The 15,454-nt window shown below is 37.1% G+C and overlaps 5 protein-coding genes across 6 annotated transcripts in view; 2 read left to right on the top strand and 3 right to left on the bottom strand.

Annotated features, from left to right (window-relative positions):
• The window catches only part of LOC103488474 (uncharacterized), a 28,123-nt gene that overhangs the window by 8,221 nt on the left and 4,448 nt on the right, over positions 1 to 15,454 (top strand). The gene's annotated exons all lie outside the window — the stretch shown is intronic.
• LOC127148455 (uncharacterized) lies at positions 455 to 2,259 on the bottom strand. The gene is made up of 5 exons (XM_051082111.1): positions 1,938 to 2,259; positions 1,784 to 1,849; positions 1,316 to 1,705; positions 1,133 to 1,228; positions 455 to 1,041 (listed from the first exon to the last, which is right to left on the bottom strand). Exons 1-5 carry the CDS (start codon positions 2,238 to 2,240, stop codon positions 484 to 486), a joined length of 1,413 nt encoding a protein of 470 aa, XP_050938068.1. The 5' UTR covers positions 2,241 to 2,259; the 3' UTR covers positions 455 to 483.
• Positions 2,255 to 15,146, bottom strand: LOC127148457 (uncharacterized). Of its 2 annotated transcripts, none has more exons than XM_051082115.1 (2): positions 14,046 to 15,146; positions 2,255 to 2,500 (listed from the first exon to the last, which is right to left on the bottom strand). In XM_051082115.1, the coding sequence occupies exons 1-2, from the start codon at positions 14,757 to 14,759 to the stop codon at positions 2,339 to 2,341; spliced, it is 876 nt and encodes a 291-aa protein (XP_050938072.1). In that variant the 5' UTR covers positions 14,760 to 15,146; the 3' UTR covers positions 2,255 to 2,338. The 2 variants fall into 2 exon arrangements, with proteins under 2 accessions (XP_050938072.1, XP_050938073.1); XM_051082116.1 differs by lacking the exon at positions 2,255 to 2,500 and adding an exon at positions 13,537 to 13,782.
• On the top strand, positions 6,948 to 11,207 carry LOC127148453 (uncharacterized). The gene is made up of 9 exons (XM_051082109.1): positions 6,948 to 7,453; positions 7,623 to 8,319; positions 8,399 to 8,545; positions 8,612 to 9,043; positions 9,241 to 9,368; positions 9,460 to 9,685; positions 9,759 to 10,166; positions 10,368 to 10,463; positions 10,551 to 11,207. Exons 2-9 carry the CDS (start codon positions 7,624 to 7,626, stop codon positions 11,139 to 11,141), a joined length of 2,724 nt encoding a protein of 907 aa, XP_050938066.1. The 5' UTR covers positions 6,948 to 7,453; position 7,623; the 3' UTR covers positions 11,142 to 11,207.
• Positions 11,737 to 13,541, bottom strand: LOC127148456 (uncharacterized). The gene is made up of 5 exons (XM_051082113.1): positions 13,220 to 13,541; positions 13,066 to 13,131; positions 12,598 to 12,987; positions 12,415 to 12,510; positions 11,737 to 12,323 (listed from the first exon to the last, which is right to left on the bottom strand). The coding sequence occupies exons 1-5, from the start codon at positions 13,520 to 13,522 to the stop codon at positions 11,766 to 11,768; spliced, it is 1,413 nt and encodes a 470-aa protein (XP_050938070.1). The 5' UTR covers positions 13,523 to 13,541; the 3' UTR covers positions 11,737 to 11,765.

The following is a 15,454-nucleotide window of genomic DNA, read 5'->3' as shown; positions in this document are numbered from 1 at the left end:
TAATATTTGTATTCGTTTAGATACATATCACAAAATATTCGTGTAGAGAAATACTCATCGCGCACATATGTATAAACGATCTTCTTAATAAACGATGTCTAAACGATCTTCTTAATAAATGTCAAAATATTAAGCGATCGTTTAGTAAAGTCTAAACGATCGTTTGGTAAAGTCTAAACGATCGTTCGGTAAGTGTAAACGATCTTCTTAATAAACGATGTCTAAACGATCTTCTTAATAAACGTCAAAATATTAAGCGATCGTTTAGTAAAGTCTAAACGATCGTTTGGTAAAGTCTAAACGATCGTTTGGTACAGTCTAAACGATCGTTTGGTAAAGTCTAAACGATATTCTTAAAATCATAAAAAAATTCAGCGATCGTTTAGCTACAAGTAGTTTTGCAACATAGAGAATAATCGATACTACTAATTGAAATGCAACATACACAATAATAGAACAGCCAATTGATACTTGTGATTTATGTTAATATTTCAATACATAGGAGTGTTGGTTGGTCCATACTTGAAATGCTAATTGTTTTCTAAAGTATGACATGTTTTCTTGACATAATGTATCTAAACCAACACCAGCAGCTATGTACTCAAAATACTTAATTGCGAATACGCCACAATCACAATTATTTCGTTGAAGTGGAATTGGGTCAACAATGACAACTGGCCAAGGTTCCTTGTATGTCGATGATCTACCTCTCCTATCAAAGAAGCCAGTACTATCTAACAACTTTGGCACCAACTGTCGAATGGGCAGTAATATGTTTGTCATCTCTTCGGCAGTTGTAAGTGACGGAAGCGAATCCCATACCTTCACTTGACAACTTACCAAATCCAAGCATAATAGAACCCAATGGTTGCCATGGACATTGAATGGAGAGTAAACGTAATCAACACTTGCCCAAGGATCTTGGAAGTCCACTTTTGACCCGACAACATAGTCAACCAACCTATACTCTTCGTCCCAGTCAAACGGGCGATTCTCTTTAATACATTCTTTGTATAGGGGCCACTTCGAAACTAAAATGCGCTGCAAAGAAAAACATACAAACGCAAATATCAGACCGAAAGACAAATATCAAACGCAAATACATACATAAAGTAACGAGACGATTACAAACCATAAAGATTGTGTCCGCAGTTGTGAAGTTCTGAGAAGAAGGTATCCCGGCTGCCTTAATCTTCAAGCGAATGAAAAGAAAAAGTGCATCCAAATGCTAATACAAACAAAAGTAAGCAGTAAATGTATAGAACCATAACAATGATAAAATTATAATTGCATAAATGATAAGATAATCCCATACCTCATCCGACAACCACCGGCGACACATAAACAAGTCTCTGAAAAAAGCCTTCGATTTTTTCCCATGAAAGGTTTCACGCAGCTCATCGTCTGTACGCTTGTCTGTAATCCACGCTCGAAGTCTATCTAAATGGACGTCAAGTATTTTGTGCATAGGATCATAAACAATTGCTTCAGACTCAGAGGTGCTGGTGGTTGATGTCAGAGACCGTTTAGGTAGAGTTGTGAATGGGGTTGATAGGTAAACACTTGCACGCTTCCTACGGGCGGGCCGAACGTGTGGTCGTTGAGTGAGAAATGGTTCTATCTCTATGACGTCCTCATCGTCAACGACATCTATTGGCTCCTCTAAACCAATATCAACCTTCTTCTCCAACACATCTTCGTCACCCTATGGAAGCTCATAATGCATTAGTGTATATAATGATAGAAATTAAACATCAATATTAGCATGAACATGGAACCAAACCTTCTTTTTAACTTCAATGTGTTCATCCTCCAAGCCTTCGGACACCTTGTGGTCCCCTTCGTCACCCTATGGAACCTCAAAATGAATTAGCGAGAACATGGTTACCAAATATGAAACAACTAACGTGAATACACTTAACAGTTTCATTCCTAACCTTTCTTTGAAGTCCAATGTGCTTCAATATGGTTGACATCAGGCCCTTCAATTCGTCAATATCGGATTTTATAGTATTAAGTTGGCCTTCAACAACCGCTACTCGATCTTGGAGATTTCGAATAGCCTTTTTCATCTTAATCTTGGACTTCTGTTTCTTACTCTTTTTCAACTCATCTTCATCGTTAACAACTTCTCGTACTCTTTTTGAACCACCATTCTTCGACTGAATAATGGTAGATGAGCGGAAGTTTTCAAAAAGTTCACCTGAAGCAATTTTCAATTGCTCCTCTTCAGGTGTCATCTCAATGACCGCCTTAATTATAAACTGCAAATAGAAAAAGGCAAATGTATTTAGGACAAAGAAATAAGCACAAAATCACGCGATCCTTAAGTAAGTTACTATTGCTTGCTACTTACCATTGGCGAGTCAAACACCTGGCTTATAGTTTGGGACTTTGGTGATTGTTGGCACACCCACCTCAGCATTCGTGGTATGGCATGATCGTTTACTTTATCTACACCACATCCAATGATGGTTGGTATAGACTCATATGCCCAAACCTATTCCACATTTGACAAACAAGTTTAGAAAGTGCCACAAGATATATATAGATATATAAACAAGTGGTTATACAATCGTTTGAAAACAACTATACGATCATTTAACATAACTAAACGATCGTTAAAAAGAACTAAACGATCGTTTAAATAACTAAACGATCGTTTAAAATAACTAAACGATCGTTTAAAATAACTAAACGATCGTTTCAAATAACTAAACGATCTTTTTAAAGTTTTGAAGTAAGAAGTAAGAAGTCAAATACCTGTAATGCATGCGGAAATCCATTGATAGTATATTTTTTTGTCTGTGTTGATTTCTTCTTTCCCTTGGCATATTGCTTGTCCAAGGCTCTTTTCAATGCACTTAGCGTGCGTACAAAAACAATCCGACCCCAATCATAATTATTAAATGAATTCCAATCATCAGCAATCTTCAAAAAACCAATGTCCACTTTGGTTCGCCTATCTTTTCCCAACAAAGATATCTCTATAAAGTAGACTAAAGCTAATTTGACGATATCATCGTCATCACCCTCGTATTCCAAAAATATATCTTCTAAGTCGCTAACGTAAACACAGTCCTTGTCTTTGAAAAACTTCTCCAACAGTCGACTGTTCCCACCCAACTGAATATAGTCGGGAAATTGCCAAAAATAGGTTAAAAAAAGAGATTTAAATGAATTTTGGGACAAGTTTTCAAAAGAAAGACTTTTAGGACAATTTGGGTGTGAATAGACAAAAATGCCCTTCCTTTCCTTTCCCTCTTCCACGTTGCTTTCCCTTCTCTGATTCGTTCTCTTTCGCGTATAGTTCCGTTTCCCTTCTCTTTTCTTTCGTGTAGAACACTTGAACCTACTCCGGCCATCGTCAGTTGTTCATCGTCACTTGCCCATCGTCGCTTGCCCATCGTCGTTTGCCCTTCGTCGCTTGCCCTTCGTCGCTTGCCCTTCGTCGGTCGTTGTCCAGTGCATTTCGTCGCTCCTATTCGGACCATTCAATCAACTTCGAGCGTCTTATTTAGGTGAGTTTCATGTATAACCGATTTTCAATTTATCTGCTGTAAGTAAATGTTTGTTAGGGTATTTGGTGCTATTTTCATCCGTAATTGTCTGGTTTTTGGAATTGGACTTATTTGCCGTAAATTAGTTTAGTCAAATTTTGGTTTTAGGTTCTTAGAAAGTTCAATGTTCAATGGCTAGTGAAAAATGAATTGAACTAGAGGATGAGGATTTAGTTGGATCAAATAGAGGAGGAGTAAGCAATAGGAATAGAAGGAATTAAGGTTTTTTTTTTTTATCTCGCATTTTTTTTTATCTCGCACTTATCTCGCACGTATCTCGCACGTTCCAAACTTTCACTATTTATTTCAAAATCAACTTGGTACACCTCCTAATCCATTTAGAGCTATTCTTTGCATGTTTAGTAACTCTCTTAGGCCCTCATGCTTTATCTCGCACGTATCTCGCACGTATCTCGCACACATCTCGCACGTTCCGAACTTTCACTATTTATTTCAAAATCAACTTGGTACACCTCCTAATCCATTTAGAGCTATTCTTTGCATGTTTAGTAACTCTCTTAGGCCCTCATGCTTTATCTCGCACGTATCTCGCACACATCTCGCACGTATCTCGCACACATCTCGCACACATCTCGCACGTTCCAAACTTCCACTATTTATTTCAAAATCAAATTGGTACACCTCCTAATTCATTTCTTTACATCTTGCACGCATTTTGTAGGTTCTTAAGTTCAAATCAATTTTTTAAGATACAAAAGTACTTAAGGTAGTTTAAGGATGGCACATGTTCGGATTTTAGTGCGTCACGGTGGTGAATGGGATGAGGGACGAAGAAAATATGAAGGAGGAGTGTTAAAAGGCATTGTTGTCCCTAAAGAAATAACACACAAAGATTTACAGTCTGAACTATATGACCTTGCAGAAGTTGACCCTACAAAGTTTGACATAAAGATAAGATGTATATATGAGATCAAAGGGGAAAAGGAAGCTCCTCCATTTGAGTTAAGCAATGACCGTGATTTGAAGTTTTATATTCTTAGTGAAAATCCATTGGAGGTCCCCCTATACCTATCGTTTGAGCCTACAAGCAATCGAAGCATGAAAGTGTTAAACAAAGATTACAATTCAGTATCTGGGAGCAACCAAGTTCAAAATTTAAACCCTCATCCTCCTCCAATTGGAATGGATAGATTAGATGAGAATGAAGTTGATATTGGTGAAGTCGAGGGTGGCTTGTGTCATAACATGATAGGGACCAATTCGGCTATATGGGAATCATATGAGTCATATCATTCAATAGATGATACTTTTACATTGGAGTCAGTTGAGATGTACAATGAATTGTTTGACATCCCAGAACAAAGAGATGCTCCTACAAAAGATTGCAAAGGAAAAGGTAAAGTTGACTACAGGTCCTCTAGTCGGAAGTTGAAGACAAAAGGAAGTGGCTGGTCGGAAGAAAGCTCTACAAGTGAAGAGTTGGATGTAGGACAAATATTTTTTTGCAAGAGAGATTTGTCAATGAGATTAAGTGTGTTGGCAATGAAAAAAAATTTTCAGTTTGTAGTAAAAAAGTCTACAAAAGAGGTTCTTTTCGTTAGATGCATCGACAACAAGTGTGGTTGGAGATTGCGAGCGGTTAGACTGAAGGATTCAAATATATTCAAGATTAAAAAGTATGTGAAAGTTCATTCATGTTCTCTTGAGTTTTTGAATCGTGACCATAGGCAAGCAAAATCTTGGGTTGTTGGAGAATTAATCAAGTCCAAATTCAAGGGGCCCGGTCGCATATACAAACCACGTGATATCATAGAAGACATGAGGCAAGACTATGGCATAAATATGAGTTATGAGAAAGCATGGCGTGCCAGAGAAAATGCATATGAACGAGTGCGAGGGTCTCCTGAAGAGTCATATAATCTTTTGCGTAGATATGGTGAAGCACTCAAATTTACAAATTCAGGTACAATATTTCACATGGAACTCGAAGATGATCGTTTCTTTAAATATCTTTTTATGGCTGTTGGTGCATGTGTTAGAGGATTCTTAAATTGCATTAGACCGGTCATAGTCATGGACGGAACATTTCTTAAGAACAAATATCGGGGTCAGTTGATAGTGGCCGTTTGTTTAGATGGTAACAATCAGATCTATCCTCTAGCCTTTGGAGTAGTTGATAGAGAAACAGATGACTCAATACAGTGGTTCTTAGAAAAATTGAAAGGTGCAATAGGGGAGGTGCCTAATCTAGGCTTTGTGACAGATCGGAAAACATGCTTCGCCAAGGGTATTTCATCAGTTTTCCCATCTGCATTCCACGGCCTTTGTGTCCAACATTTGAGTCAAAATTTGCATGATAAATATAAGAATGACACGGTTGCTACTTTGTTTTATAATGCATCGAGAACATATCGTGAATCAACGTTTGTTGAAGCGTGGAGACATCTTCTTTCATTTCCTAATGGTTCAGGGAAATATTTAAATGATGTTGGAATAGCACGATGGTCTCGTGTTCACTGCCCAGGAAGACGGTATAACATGATGACAACAAATATAGCGGAGTCCATGAATTCTATACTGAAAGAACCTAGAGATTTGCCTATTGCTTCATTCCTTGAAAATGTTCGAGCTTTGCTACAACGTTGGTTTTGGGAGCGTCGAGAAGAAGGCATTAAAGTGACGTCTACATTGACCAAATGGGCAGAGTTAGTTATTCAAAAGAAACAAGAAGGAGCTTTGACAATGAAGGTCAACCCAATTGACTGTTACCAATTTCATGTCAAAGATTTAGATAAGGAGGAGGTCGTAAACCTTCAGACTAAAGAATGCACTTGCAAGGAGTTTCAAGCTGAGCAACTACCATGCTCACATGCCATTGCTGCAGCACGGGTTCGTAATATAAATGTTTATAGTTTATGTGCTAATTATTACACTAATGAATGTTTGTTGGCTGCATATGCGGAGGCCGTCTACCCAGTTGGGAATCAGTCAGATTGGAAGACAAGCGAAGACTACGTACATATGACTGTTTTACCTCCAAAAGTAGTCAAAAGAGTTGGTCGACCGAAGAAAAAGAGGATTCCAAGTGTTGGTGAAGCTCCGAAATTGCATAAGTGTGGTCGGTGTAAACAAATAGGTCACAACAGATTAACGTGTACCAATCCAATTTCATATACCGACAAGTCGAGCATACAAGATTAGAAATTTCCCTACCAATGTACCAAGTATTACACTAATTAATGAATGTTTGTTAATGATGTGTTTTCTTAATGATTTGTCCCAACATTCTTACTTTCTGTGCGTCCAAATGGATGAAGAAGACGAAAATAACGATTGACTTATTCATTTAAGAACACAAACACTGGTTTTATGATCGTTTAAAAATAACTAAACGATCGGTTAAGAACAACCAAACGATCGTTTGAAAACAACTAAACGATAGTTTAAAACAAAACTAAACGATCGGTGAAACAAAACTAAACGATTGGTCAAACAAAACTAAACGATCGTTTAAAACAACCAATCGATACCTTGAAATTAACTAAACGATCAGTTAAACAAAACTAAACGATTGGTCGAACAAAACTAAACGATCGTTTAAAACAACCAATCGATCGTTTGAAATTAACTAAACGATCGACTATAAAAAACTAAACGATCGTTTACATAAACTAAACGATCTTTTGAAACAACGAAAGACACCCGCGAATTGTTTACAACCGCGATTCAACATTTCAAAAAAAGTATGCGAATTTACAATATTGCCCCTTTGGTAAAAACGACCGATATATATATACGTTCCGCCTTCTCACTTTTCGTTTTTCGTCACTACGCAATACACAACCGCACTGATCACACCTTCGTTTTCTCTCAGTCCATTGTTCTCTCAGACCATTTTTGTCTCAGTCCATAGTTTTCGTCAACGTTAAAAGGTATTTTCCCGAACTTTTCCTACTATAACGTTACACTTTTCCTTTGTTTATATTTCAAACGTTTCAACTTCTGTCTTCAAAAACTATCACTGTGTTCTTATATTATTATTGTGAAGCGTTTAGGGTTTCGGGTTCGACTTCTGTCTTCAATATATTATATTCATTTCAGGATGGCTGTACCTAGCGAAAAGTATTTCCCTGCCACTGTGTCATGCCAAGTGCACAAGATTGGCAGTCTTATTAAGGATAAACTGACCAAGGACCAGCTGCAAATGTTCGAAAAAACAATTTTTGGTCCATTGCTGAATGTGAACATGGTATTCAACGGCCAGTTGATCCATCATTTCTTGCTGAGGCAGATACCTGAAGACGGTAACGCAGATGGAATCTGTTTCTCGGTTTTAGGGAAGAACGTCCGTTTTACCCAAAAGGAATTCAACATCATAACTGGATTGTGGCCAACAAACAATCCATTGGAGAAAGATTGCGATAGCAAGCGACTGCAAAGTCTTCTATTCGGATCAGAAAATAAGAAAGTAATAACATGCTTGGAAATTGAGGAAATTTTCAAGAATTTTGAGTTTACAAATGATGACGATGCTGTGAAGGTCGCCTTGGCCGTCTTTATAGAAACTGTGATGGTCGGGAAGGATAAGAAAACACAGTTTGACATGGACATTTTGGGAAGAGTTGATGATGAAGAAGCATTTAAAAGCTTCGATTGGTCAACTTTCTTCTACACTCGTCTGCTCAACAGTTTAAAGACAAGTCTCCAAGGCAAAAAAGAAGCATACGAGCTGAAGAAGACACGAAGTTCCAAAGCAGTGTCATACTATAACATCAAAGGCTACGTCCTTGCTTTTCAGGTGATTTTTATTTCTTCATACACTTTAAGTAAATGCCAATTGAACATCAAAGTTTAACATATTTGTTTAAATGTTGTAGGTGTGGGCTTATGAAGTACTCTCAACCGCAAATGAGCACCTGGCCACAAGAAACAGTAAGGGATTAATCCCAAGGATATTGAGATGGAATTGTACACAAGCTCCATCTTACAAAATGCTGCAGAATAACATATTCGACAACAAAAATGTAAGTAAAACCTGTCAGTCATCGTTTAATATAATTACACAATCCAATAATACAATTACATTGCAGACTGTTGTTCAACCTAAACTCAAGATGTCAACCCAAGAGAAGGCTTTCATGGAGAGTCGAATTCGAGGGGATGATAACATGCAAATGGAGGAGGATGAATCCATTGGAGCAATGAACAACAAATCATTGGAGCAATCAGACTCATCTCCACAAAGAGAACAACTCTCACCCCAAAGGGAACAAAGTCAAACAGTGGCTGAGGAGTCTGAAATGCATCCAATCACCAAGAAGAAACATTTCAGATCAAAGAAGTCCAATGACAAAGAAGAACGAAGTCATTCAAAATCCTACAAGAAACTGAAGAAGGAAATAAAAGAAGTTCGTAAGGATTTATCCACACTGACTTCTATAGTCTGTAGGATGGATGACACAATCACAAAGCAGTCATTGGAGCTGTATGAAATGAAGCAGATGCTGGAGAGATTGGTCCAGGTAAAATTTGTTTTCATCATACATTAGATAAACGATCGTATAACTTTGATAGACGATCGTTTATCAAAGTTACTCGATCGTTTAACTTCGATAGACGATCGTTTATCAAAGTTACGCGATCGTTTACTTTTATATACACGATGGTTTAACAATACATTATTTTTTTAATTTTATGTTCGTTTTTATTTGTTTGTTAGAATCAAACTGAAAATCAAGGGAATGATCATACTGATCAGAATGACAATGAGTATGTTGTTCAAGAACAACATACTCAACAACAACCTACTGAAGAACAACATACTGAACGTCAAGAGGAAACCCAAAGGTTAACATTTCATTCATTGTTTACTAGTTTATAAATACCTAACAATTGTATTTTTTTTTCTTATTCTCATGTTTCTTCTCATTTTGTTTAGGGAACATGAAGAGGAACGTGGTAGTGATATAAGCATAGACGGTAGGGATGCAGACTTGCTAATGACTATAAGAGATATATCGGATAGTCTAAGTCATCAAATTCAGAAAGAATCAGACCTGCCACAGATGATTACTACCCTTCCATATGTGAGCCAACCTCTTGCACTTTGTGAATTGGCTCCAATGGATCAAACTGTACAAATTGTAAATGAAGAATCTCAACTGGTATGTATACACAACAAATTTGTAGTCGTTTGAATGAATAGTTTGTTACTTGTTTAATACGATTACATTGCAGGAAACAACAAAAAAACAGGTTGAGATGAAAAAAAATGATGAAGCAGTTACTTTGGTTGAAAAAGAACCAGTAACTGTGCCTGATAAAGATGTGGAAGAAAAACCAATAAAGAGAAGAAAGCTATGTAAAATAGCAAATAAAGAGGTGCAACATGAAGATGAACAAGGTAATCCACCCACAACATCTGCTCAGATCATATCAGTATCTACAACACCTGTCCCAGATGTGGAAATCAGAGAAGTAGATCCATATAATCCGATGTGGAAAGTGGATCCAAAATTATGGAAGGAATACTTGCAATGGAAAAAATCAAGAAAAACAACCCATGAAGAAAGGAAAGTAGTCTCCACAACCAGAAAGAAAGACTTTTTCAGACAGCTTGAAGAAAACACATGGGTACATGGAGACGTAAGTACTCTTCCCAAACGATCGCTTATATTTGATATACGATCGCTTCTATTAACTAAACGATCGCTTCTATTAACTAAACGATCGTTAAGTTAATATTACACGATCGCTTACTACGTAAACGATCACATGTACATTTCTTATGCGATCGCTTATCCTCTCCTTTCATTCATTAAACGATCGTTTATTTTTTCTTTGTAGACATTGGATCTGCTATTCGCCCACTTGCAGAATAAAATGTTGCATCTCAAGCACCATTGCAAGCGTTCTTTTAGAATATTACATTCCTCTTTTCTGGTAAGTTGTTATTCTTTAATTTTTTTTTTTGTATACAAGTTAAACTGCATCATTATATTCTGATTAAATTTTGACTTGTTCTTGAAGACTGGAATCAATAAACCAGACTGCATTGTTTGGAACCACATTTTTGATACTCATCTGGTGACACCAGATAATAAGAAAGCTGAATGGACAGACCCAACAGCACACCTAAGTATATGGACAGAAAAAGATGTCGAATACTATTTCAACACTGCTGTTGGTGATTACAACGACATACCAGGGTGGGGAGATGTCAACTACGTGATTACCTGCATCAACATAAAAGAACACTGGTTGGCTATTGCAGCTGATATGAGAAAATGCAGGATCTACGTGTTCGACTCAATGCCAAATTATGTTGAGCAGAAACTTGTTGATGAAGCTCTTCAAATGCCTGCACGATGCATTGCCTCACTCGCGATTGCAATTGGAGTCAACCTCCATTCAGATCGTTTCACATATGGCCCTTGGCCAATACGCAGATCGAAGGCCACATTACAGAAAGGGCGTTCATTGGATTGTGGAATTTTCTGTACCAAATTTGTTGAATGCCTTGTAACTGCTAGTGACCTTGGTTGTCTAACTGTGCCAAACATGAAACTGTTTAGACAACAATATGTGCTGGAACTTTGGGCCAATAAATACTTTTGTTAATATTTGTATTCGTTTATATAATTTTTTTATGTAATTTTTATAGATAGAATAACATATTATAATTTTAAACTTTGTTATAAAATAAATACTTTGTGATATTTTCAATTAAACGCGACCAAAATTGAGAAAGAATATTTGAGTTAATATTTGTATTCGTTTAGATACATATCACAAAATATTCGTGTAGAGAAATACTCATCGCGCACATATGTATAAACGATCTTCTTAATAAACGATGTCTAAACGATCTTCTTAATAAATGTCAAAATATTAAGCGATCGTTTAGTAAAGTCTAAACGATCGTTTGGTAAAGTCTAAACGATCGTTCGGTAAGTGTAAACGATCTTCTTAATAAACGATGTCTAAACGATCTTCTTAATAAACGTCAAAATATTAAGCGATCGTTTAGTAAAGTCTAAACGATCGTTTGGTAAAGTCTAAACGATCGTTTGGTACAGTCTAAACGATCGTTTGGTAAAGTCTAAACGATATTCTTAAAATCATAAAAAAATTCAGCGATCGTTTAGCTACAAGTAGTTTTGCAACATAGAGAATAATCGATACTACTAATTGAAATGCAACATACACAATAATAGAACAGCCAATTGATACTTGTGATTTATGTTAATATTTCAATACATAGGAGTGTTGGTTGGTCCATACTTGAAATGCTAATTGTTTTCTAAAGTATGACATGTTTTCTTGACATAATGTATCTAAACCAACACCAGCAGCTATGTACTCAAAATACTTAATTGCGAATACGCCACAATCACAATTATTTCGTTGAAGTGGAATTGGGTCAACAATGACAACTGGCCAAGGTTCCTTGTATGTCGATGATCTACCTCTCCTATCAAAGAAGCCAGTACTATCTAACAACTTTGGCACCAACTGTCGAATGGGCAGTAATATGTTTGTCATCTCTTCGGCAGTTGTAAGTGACGGAAGCGAATCCCATACCTTCACTTGACAACTTACCAAATCCAAGCATAATAGAACCCAATGGTTGCCATGGACATTGAATGGAGAGTAAACGTAATCAACACTTGCCCAAGGATCTTGGAAGTCCACTTTTGACCCGACAACATAGTCAACCAACCTATACTCTTCGTCCCAGTCAAACGGGCGATTCTCTTTAATACATTCTTTGTATAGGGGCCACTTCGAAACTAAAATGCGCTGCAAAGAAAAACATACAAACGCAAATATCAGACCGAAAGACAAATATCAAACGCAAATACATACATAAAGTAACGAGACGATTACAAACCATAAAGATTGTGTCCGCAGTTGTGAAGTTCTGAGAAGAAGGTATCCCGGCTGCCTTAATCTTCAAGCGAATGAAAAGAAAAAGTGCATCCAAATGCTAATACAAACAAAAGTAAGCAGTAAATGTATAGAACCATAACAATGATAAAATTATAATTGCATAAATGATAAGATAATCCCATACCTCATCCGACAACCACCGGCGACACATAAACAAGTCTCTGAAAAAAGCCTTCGATTTTTTCCCATGAAAGGTTTCACGCAGCTCATCGTCTGTACGCTTGTCTGTAATCCACGCTCGAAGTCTATCTAAATGGACGTCAAGTATTTTGTGCATAGGATCATAAACAATTGCTTCAGACTCAGAGGTGCTGGTGGTTGATGTCAGAGACCGTTTAGGTAGAGTTGTGAATGGGGTTGATAGGTAAACACTTGCACGCTTCCTACGGGCGGGCCGAACGTGTGGTCGTTGAGTGAGAAATGGTTCTATCTCTATGACGTCCTCATCGTCAACGACATCTATTGGCTCCTCTAAACCAATATCAACCTTCTTCTCCAACACATCTTCGTCACCCTATGGAAGCTCATAATGCATTAGTGTATATAATGATAGAAATTAAACATCAATATTAGCATGAACATGGAACCAAACCTTCTTTTTAACTTCAATGTGTTCATCCTCCAAGCCTTCGGACACCTTGTGGTCCCCTTCGTCACCCTATGGAACCTCAAAATGAATTAGCGAGAACATGGTTACCAAATATGAAACAACTAACGTGAATACACTTAACAGTTTCATTCCTAACCTTTCTTTGAAGTCCAATGTGCTTCAATATGGTTGACATCAGGCCCTTCAATTCGTCAATATCGGATTTTATAGTATTAAGTTGGCCTTCAACAACCGCTACTCGATCTTGGAGATTTCGAATAGCCTTTTTCATCTTAATCTTGGACTTCTGTTTCTTACTCTTTTTCAACTCATCTTCATCGTTAACAACTTCTCGTACTCTTTTTGAACCACCATTCTTCGACTGAATAATGGTAGATGAGCGGAAGTTTTCAAAAAGTTCACCTGAAGCAATTTTCAATTGCTCCTCTTCAGGTGTCATCTCAATGACCGCCTTAATTATAAACTGCAAATAGAAAAAGGCAAATGTATTTAGGACAAAGAAATAAGCACAAAATCACGCGATCCTTAAGTAAGTTACTATTGCTTGCTACTTACCATTGGCGAGTCAAACACCTGGCTTATAGTTTGGGACTTTGGTGATTGTTGGCACACCCACCTCAGCATTCGTGGTATGGCATGATCGTTTACTTTATCTACACCACATCCAATGATGGTTGGTATAGACTCATATGCCCAAACCTATTCCACATTTGACAAACAAGTTTAGAAAGTGCCACAAGATATATATAGATATATAAACAAGTGGTTATACAATCGTTTGAAAACAACTATACGATCATTTAACATAACTAAACGATCGTTAAAAAGAACTAAACGATCGTTTAAATAACTAAACGATCGTTTAAAATAACTAAACGATCGTTTAAAATAACTAAACGATCGTTTCAAATAACTAAACGATCTTTTTAAAGTTTTGAAGTAAGAAGTAAGAAGTCAAATACCTGTAATGCATGCGGAAATCCATTGATAGTATATTTTTTTGTCTGTGTTGATTTCTTCTTTCCCTTGGCATATTGCTTGTCCAAGGCTCTTTTCAATGCACTTAGCGTGCGTACAAAAACAATCCGACCCCAATCATAATTATTAAATGAATTCCAATCATCAGCAATCTTCAAAAAACCAATGTCCACTTTGGTTCGCCTATCTTTTCCCAACAAAGATATCTCTATAAAGTAGACTAAAGCTAATTTGACGATATCATCGTCATCACCCTCGTATTCCAAAAATATATCTTCTAAGTCGCTAACGTAAACACAGTCCTTGTCTTTGAAAAACTTCTCCAACAGTCGACTGTTCCCACCCAACTGAATATAGTCCTCTTTAGGACCCCATAGTCCAGTTACGATGTTAAACTCTCTCCTACCGAAAGTACAAACAACGCCCCCTAGTAGGAAACTTATAGAATCCTTTCCTTCATCTTCCACCTCCCTTAACAGTAAGTAGTGGATGAGTGGCCCATTGAAGACAATATTTAGGTCCAAAAAGTGCCCAAACTTTGTTTTCCTAAATAAGGCTAATTGATCGGGTTTGAGTTTGGCCTTAATATTATGTGTTGTCTTTTCCAAATGAGACAAACAGCTTACTAGGGAATAAAAATGATGGGAAGGATTAATCTTGTAGAAGGGTCCGTCGGTCGATGTTGAAGTCGATGTCATGATTCAAGCCAAGAAAAAGCAAATATATTGAAAATGGGTTACAGATAAAACTCACTGAAATAAGAGAACACGCTCAAAGTTGATTCTTAGGTTCGAAAAGGAGAAGCGACGAAATGCACTGGAGGACCGACGACAGACGAACAGTCGGAGTATCTTCGAAGAGCAGAGCGGGAAATTTGAAAAGCCAAAGAAAGGAGATGTTTTTTTTTTTTTTACTTCAGGTGTTCTATGCGAAAGAGAAGGGAAAGCGAACGTGGGTAGGCGAAACAATCAATAGAGAGCGATAGAAATTTAATGAAGGGCATTTTTGTCTATTCACACCCAAATTGTCCTAAAAGTCTTTCTTTTGAAAACTTGTCCCAAAATTCATTTAAATCTCTTTTTTTAACCTATTTTTGGCAATTTCCCAATATAGTCCTCTTTAGGACCCCATAGTCCAGTTACGATGTTAAACTCTCTCCTACCGAAAGTACAAACAACGCCCCCTAGTAGGAAACTTATAGAATCCTTTCCTTCATCTTCCACCTCCCTTAACAGTAAGTAGTGGATGAGTGGCCCATTGAAGACAATATTTAGGTCCAAAAAGTGCCCAAACTTTGTTTTCCTAAATAAGGCTAATTGATCGGGTTTGAGTTTGGCCTTAATATTATGTGTTGTCTTTTCCAAATGAGACAAACAGCTTACTAGGGAATAAA

This window comes from Cucumis melo, chromosome 3 (genome assembly GCF_025177605.1).
Source record: "Cucumis melo cultivar AY chromosome 3, USDA_Cmelo_AY_1.0, whole genome shotgun sequence".
Taxonomy (NCBI): Eukaryota; Viridiplantae; Streptophyta; class Magnoliopsida; order Cucurbitales; family Cucurbitaceae; genus Cucumis; species Cucumis melo.
This window is presented reverse-complemented; position numbering and strand designations above follow the sequence as displayed.

Excerpts from the sequence above, each read along its gene's own strand:
- LOC127148455 (XM_051082111.1), bottom strand. The coding sequence starts at position 2,240 with ATGACACCTGAAGAGGAGCAATTGAAAATTGCTTCAGGTGAACTTTTT. Across the intron at positions 1,850-1,937 it reads ACATTGGACTTCAAAGAAAG|GGTGACGAAGGGGACCACAA; the intron begins GTTAGGAATGAA and ends GAGGTTCCATAG. Across the intron at positions 1,042-1,132 it reads CTGCGGACACAATCTTTATG|CGCATTTTAGTTTCGAAGTG; the intron begins GTTTGTAATCGT and ends TTTTCTTTGCAG.
- LOC127148453 (XM_051082109.1), top strand. The coding sequence starts at position 7,624 with ATGGCTGTACCTAGCGAAAAGTATTTCCCTGCCACTGTGTCATGCCAA. Across the intron at positions 9,369-9,459 it reads CGTCAAGAGGAAACCCAAAG|GGAACATGAAGAGGAACGTG; the intron begins GTTAACATTTCA and ends CATTTTGTTTAG. Across the intron at positions 9,686-9,758 it reads TAAATGAAGAATCTCAACTG|GAAACAACAAAAAAACAGGT; the intron begins GTATGTATACAC and ends ATTACATTGCAG.
- LOC127148456 (XM_051082113.1), bottom strand. The coding sequence starts at position 13,522 with ATGACACCTGAAGAGGAGCAATTGAAAATTGCTTCAGGTGAACTTTTT. Across the intron at positions 12,988-13,065 it reads ACATTGAAGTTAAAAAGAAG|GGTGACGAAGATGTGTTGGA; the intron begins GTTTGGTTCCAT and ends GAGCTTCCATAG. Across the intron at positions 12,324-12,414 it reads CTGCGGACACAATCTTTATG|CGCATTTTAGTTTCGAAGTG; the intron begins GTTTGTAATCGT and ends TTTTCTTTGCAG.
- LOC127148457 (XM_051082115.1), bottom strand. The coding sequence starts at position 14,759 with ATGACATCGACTTCAACATCGACCGACGGACCCTTCTACAAGATTAAT. Across the intron at positions 2,501-14,045 it reads GATTTCCGCATGCATTACAG|GTTTGGGCATATGAGTCTAT; the intron begins GTATTTGACTTC and ends AATGTGGAATAG.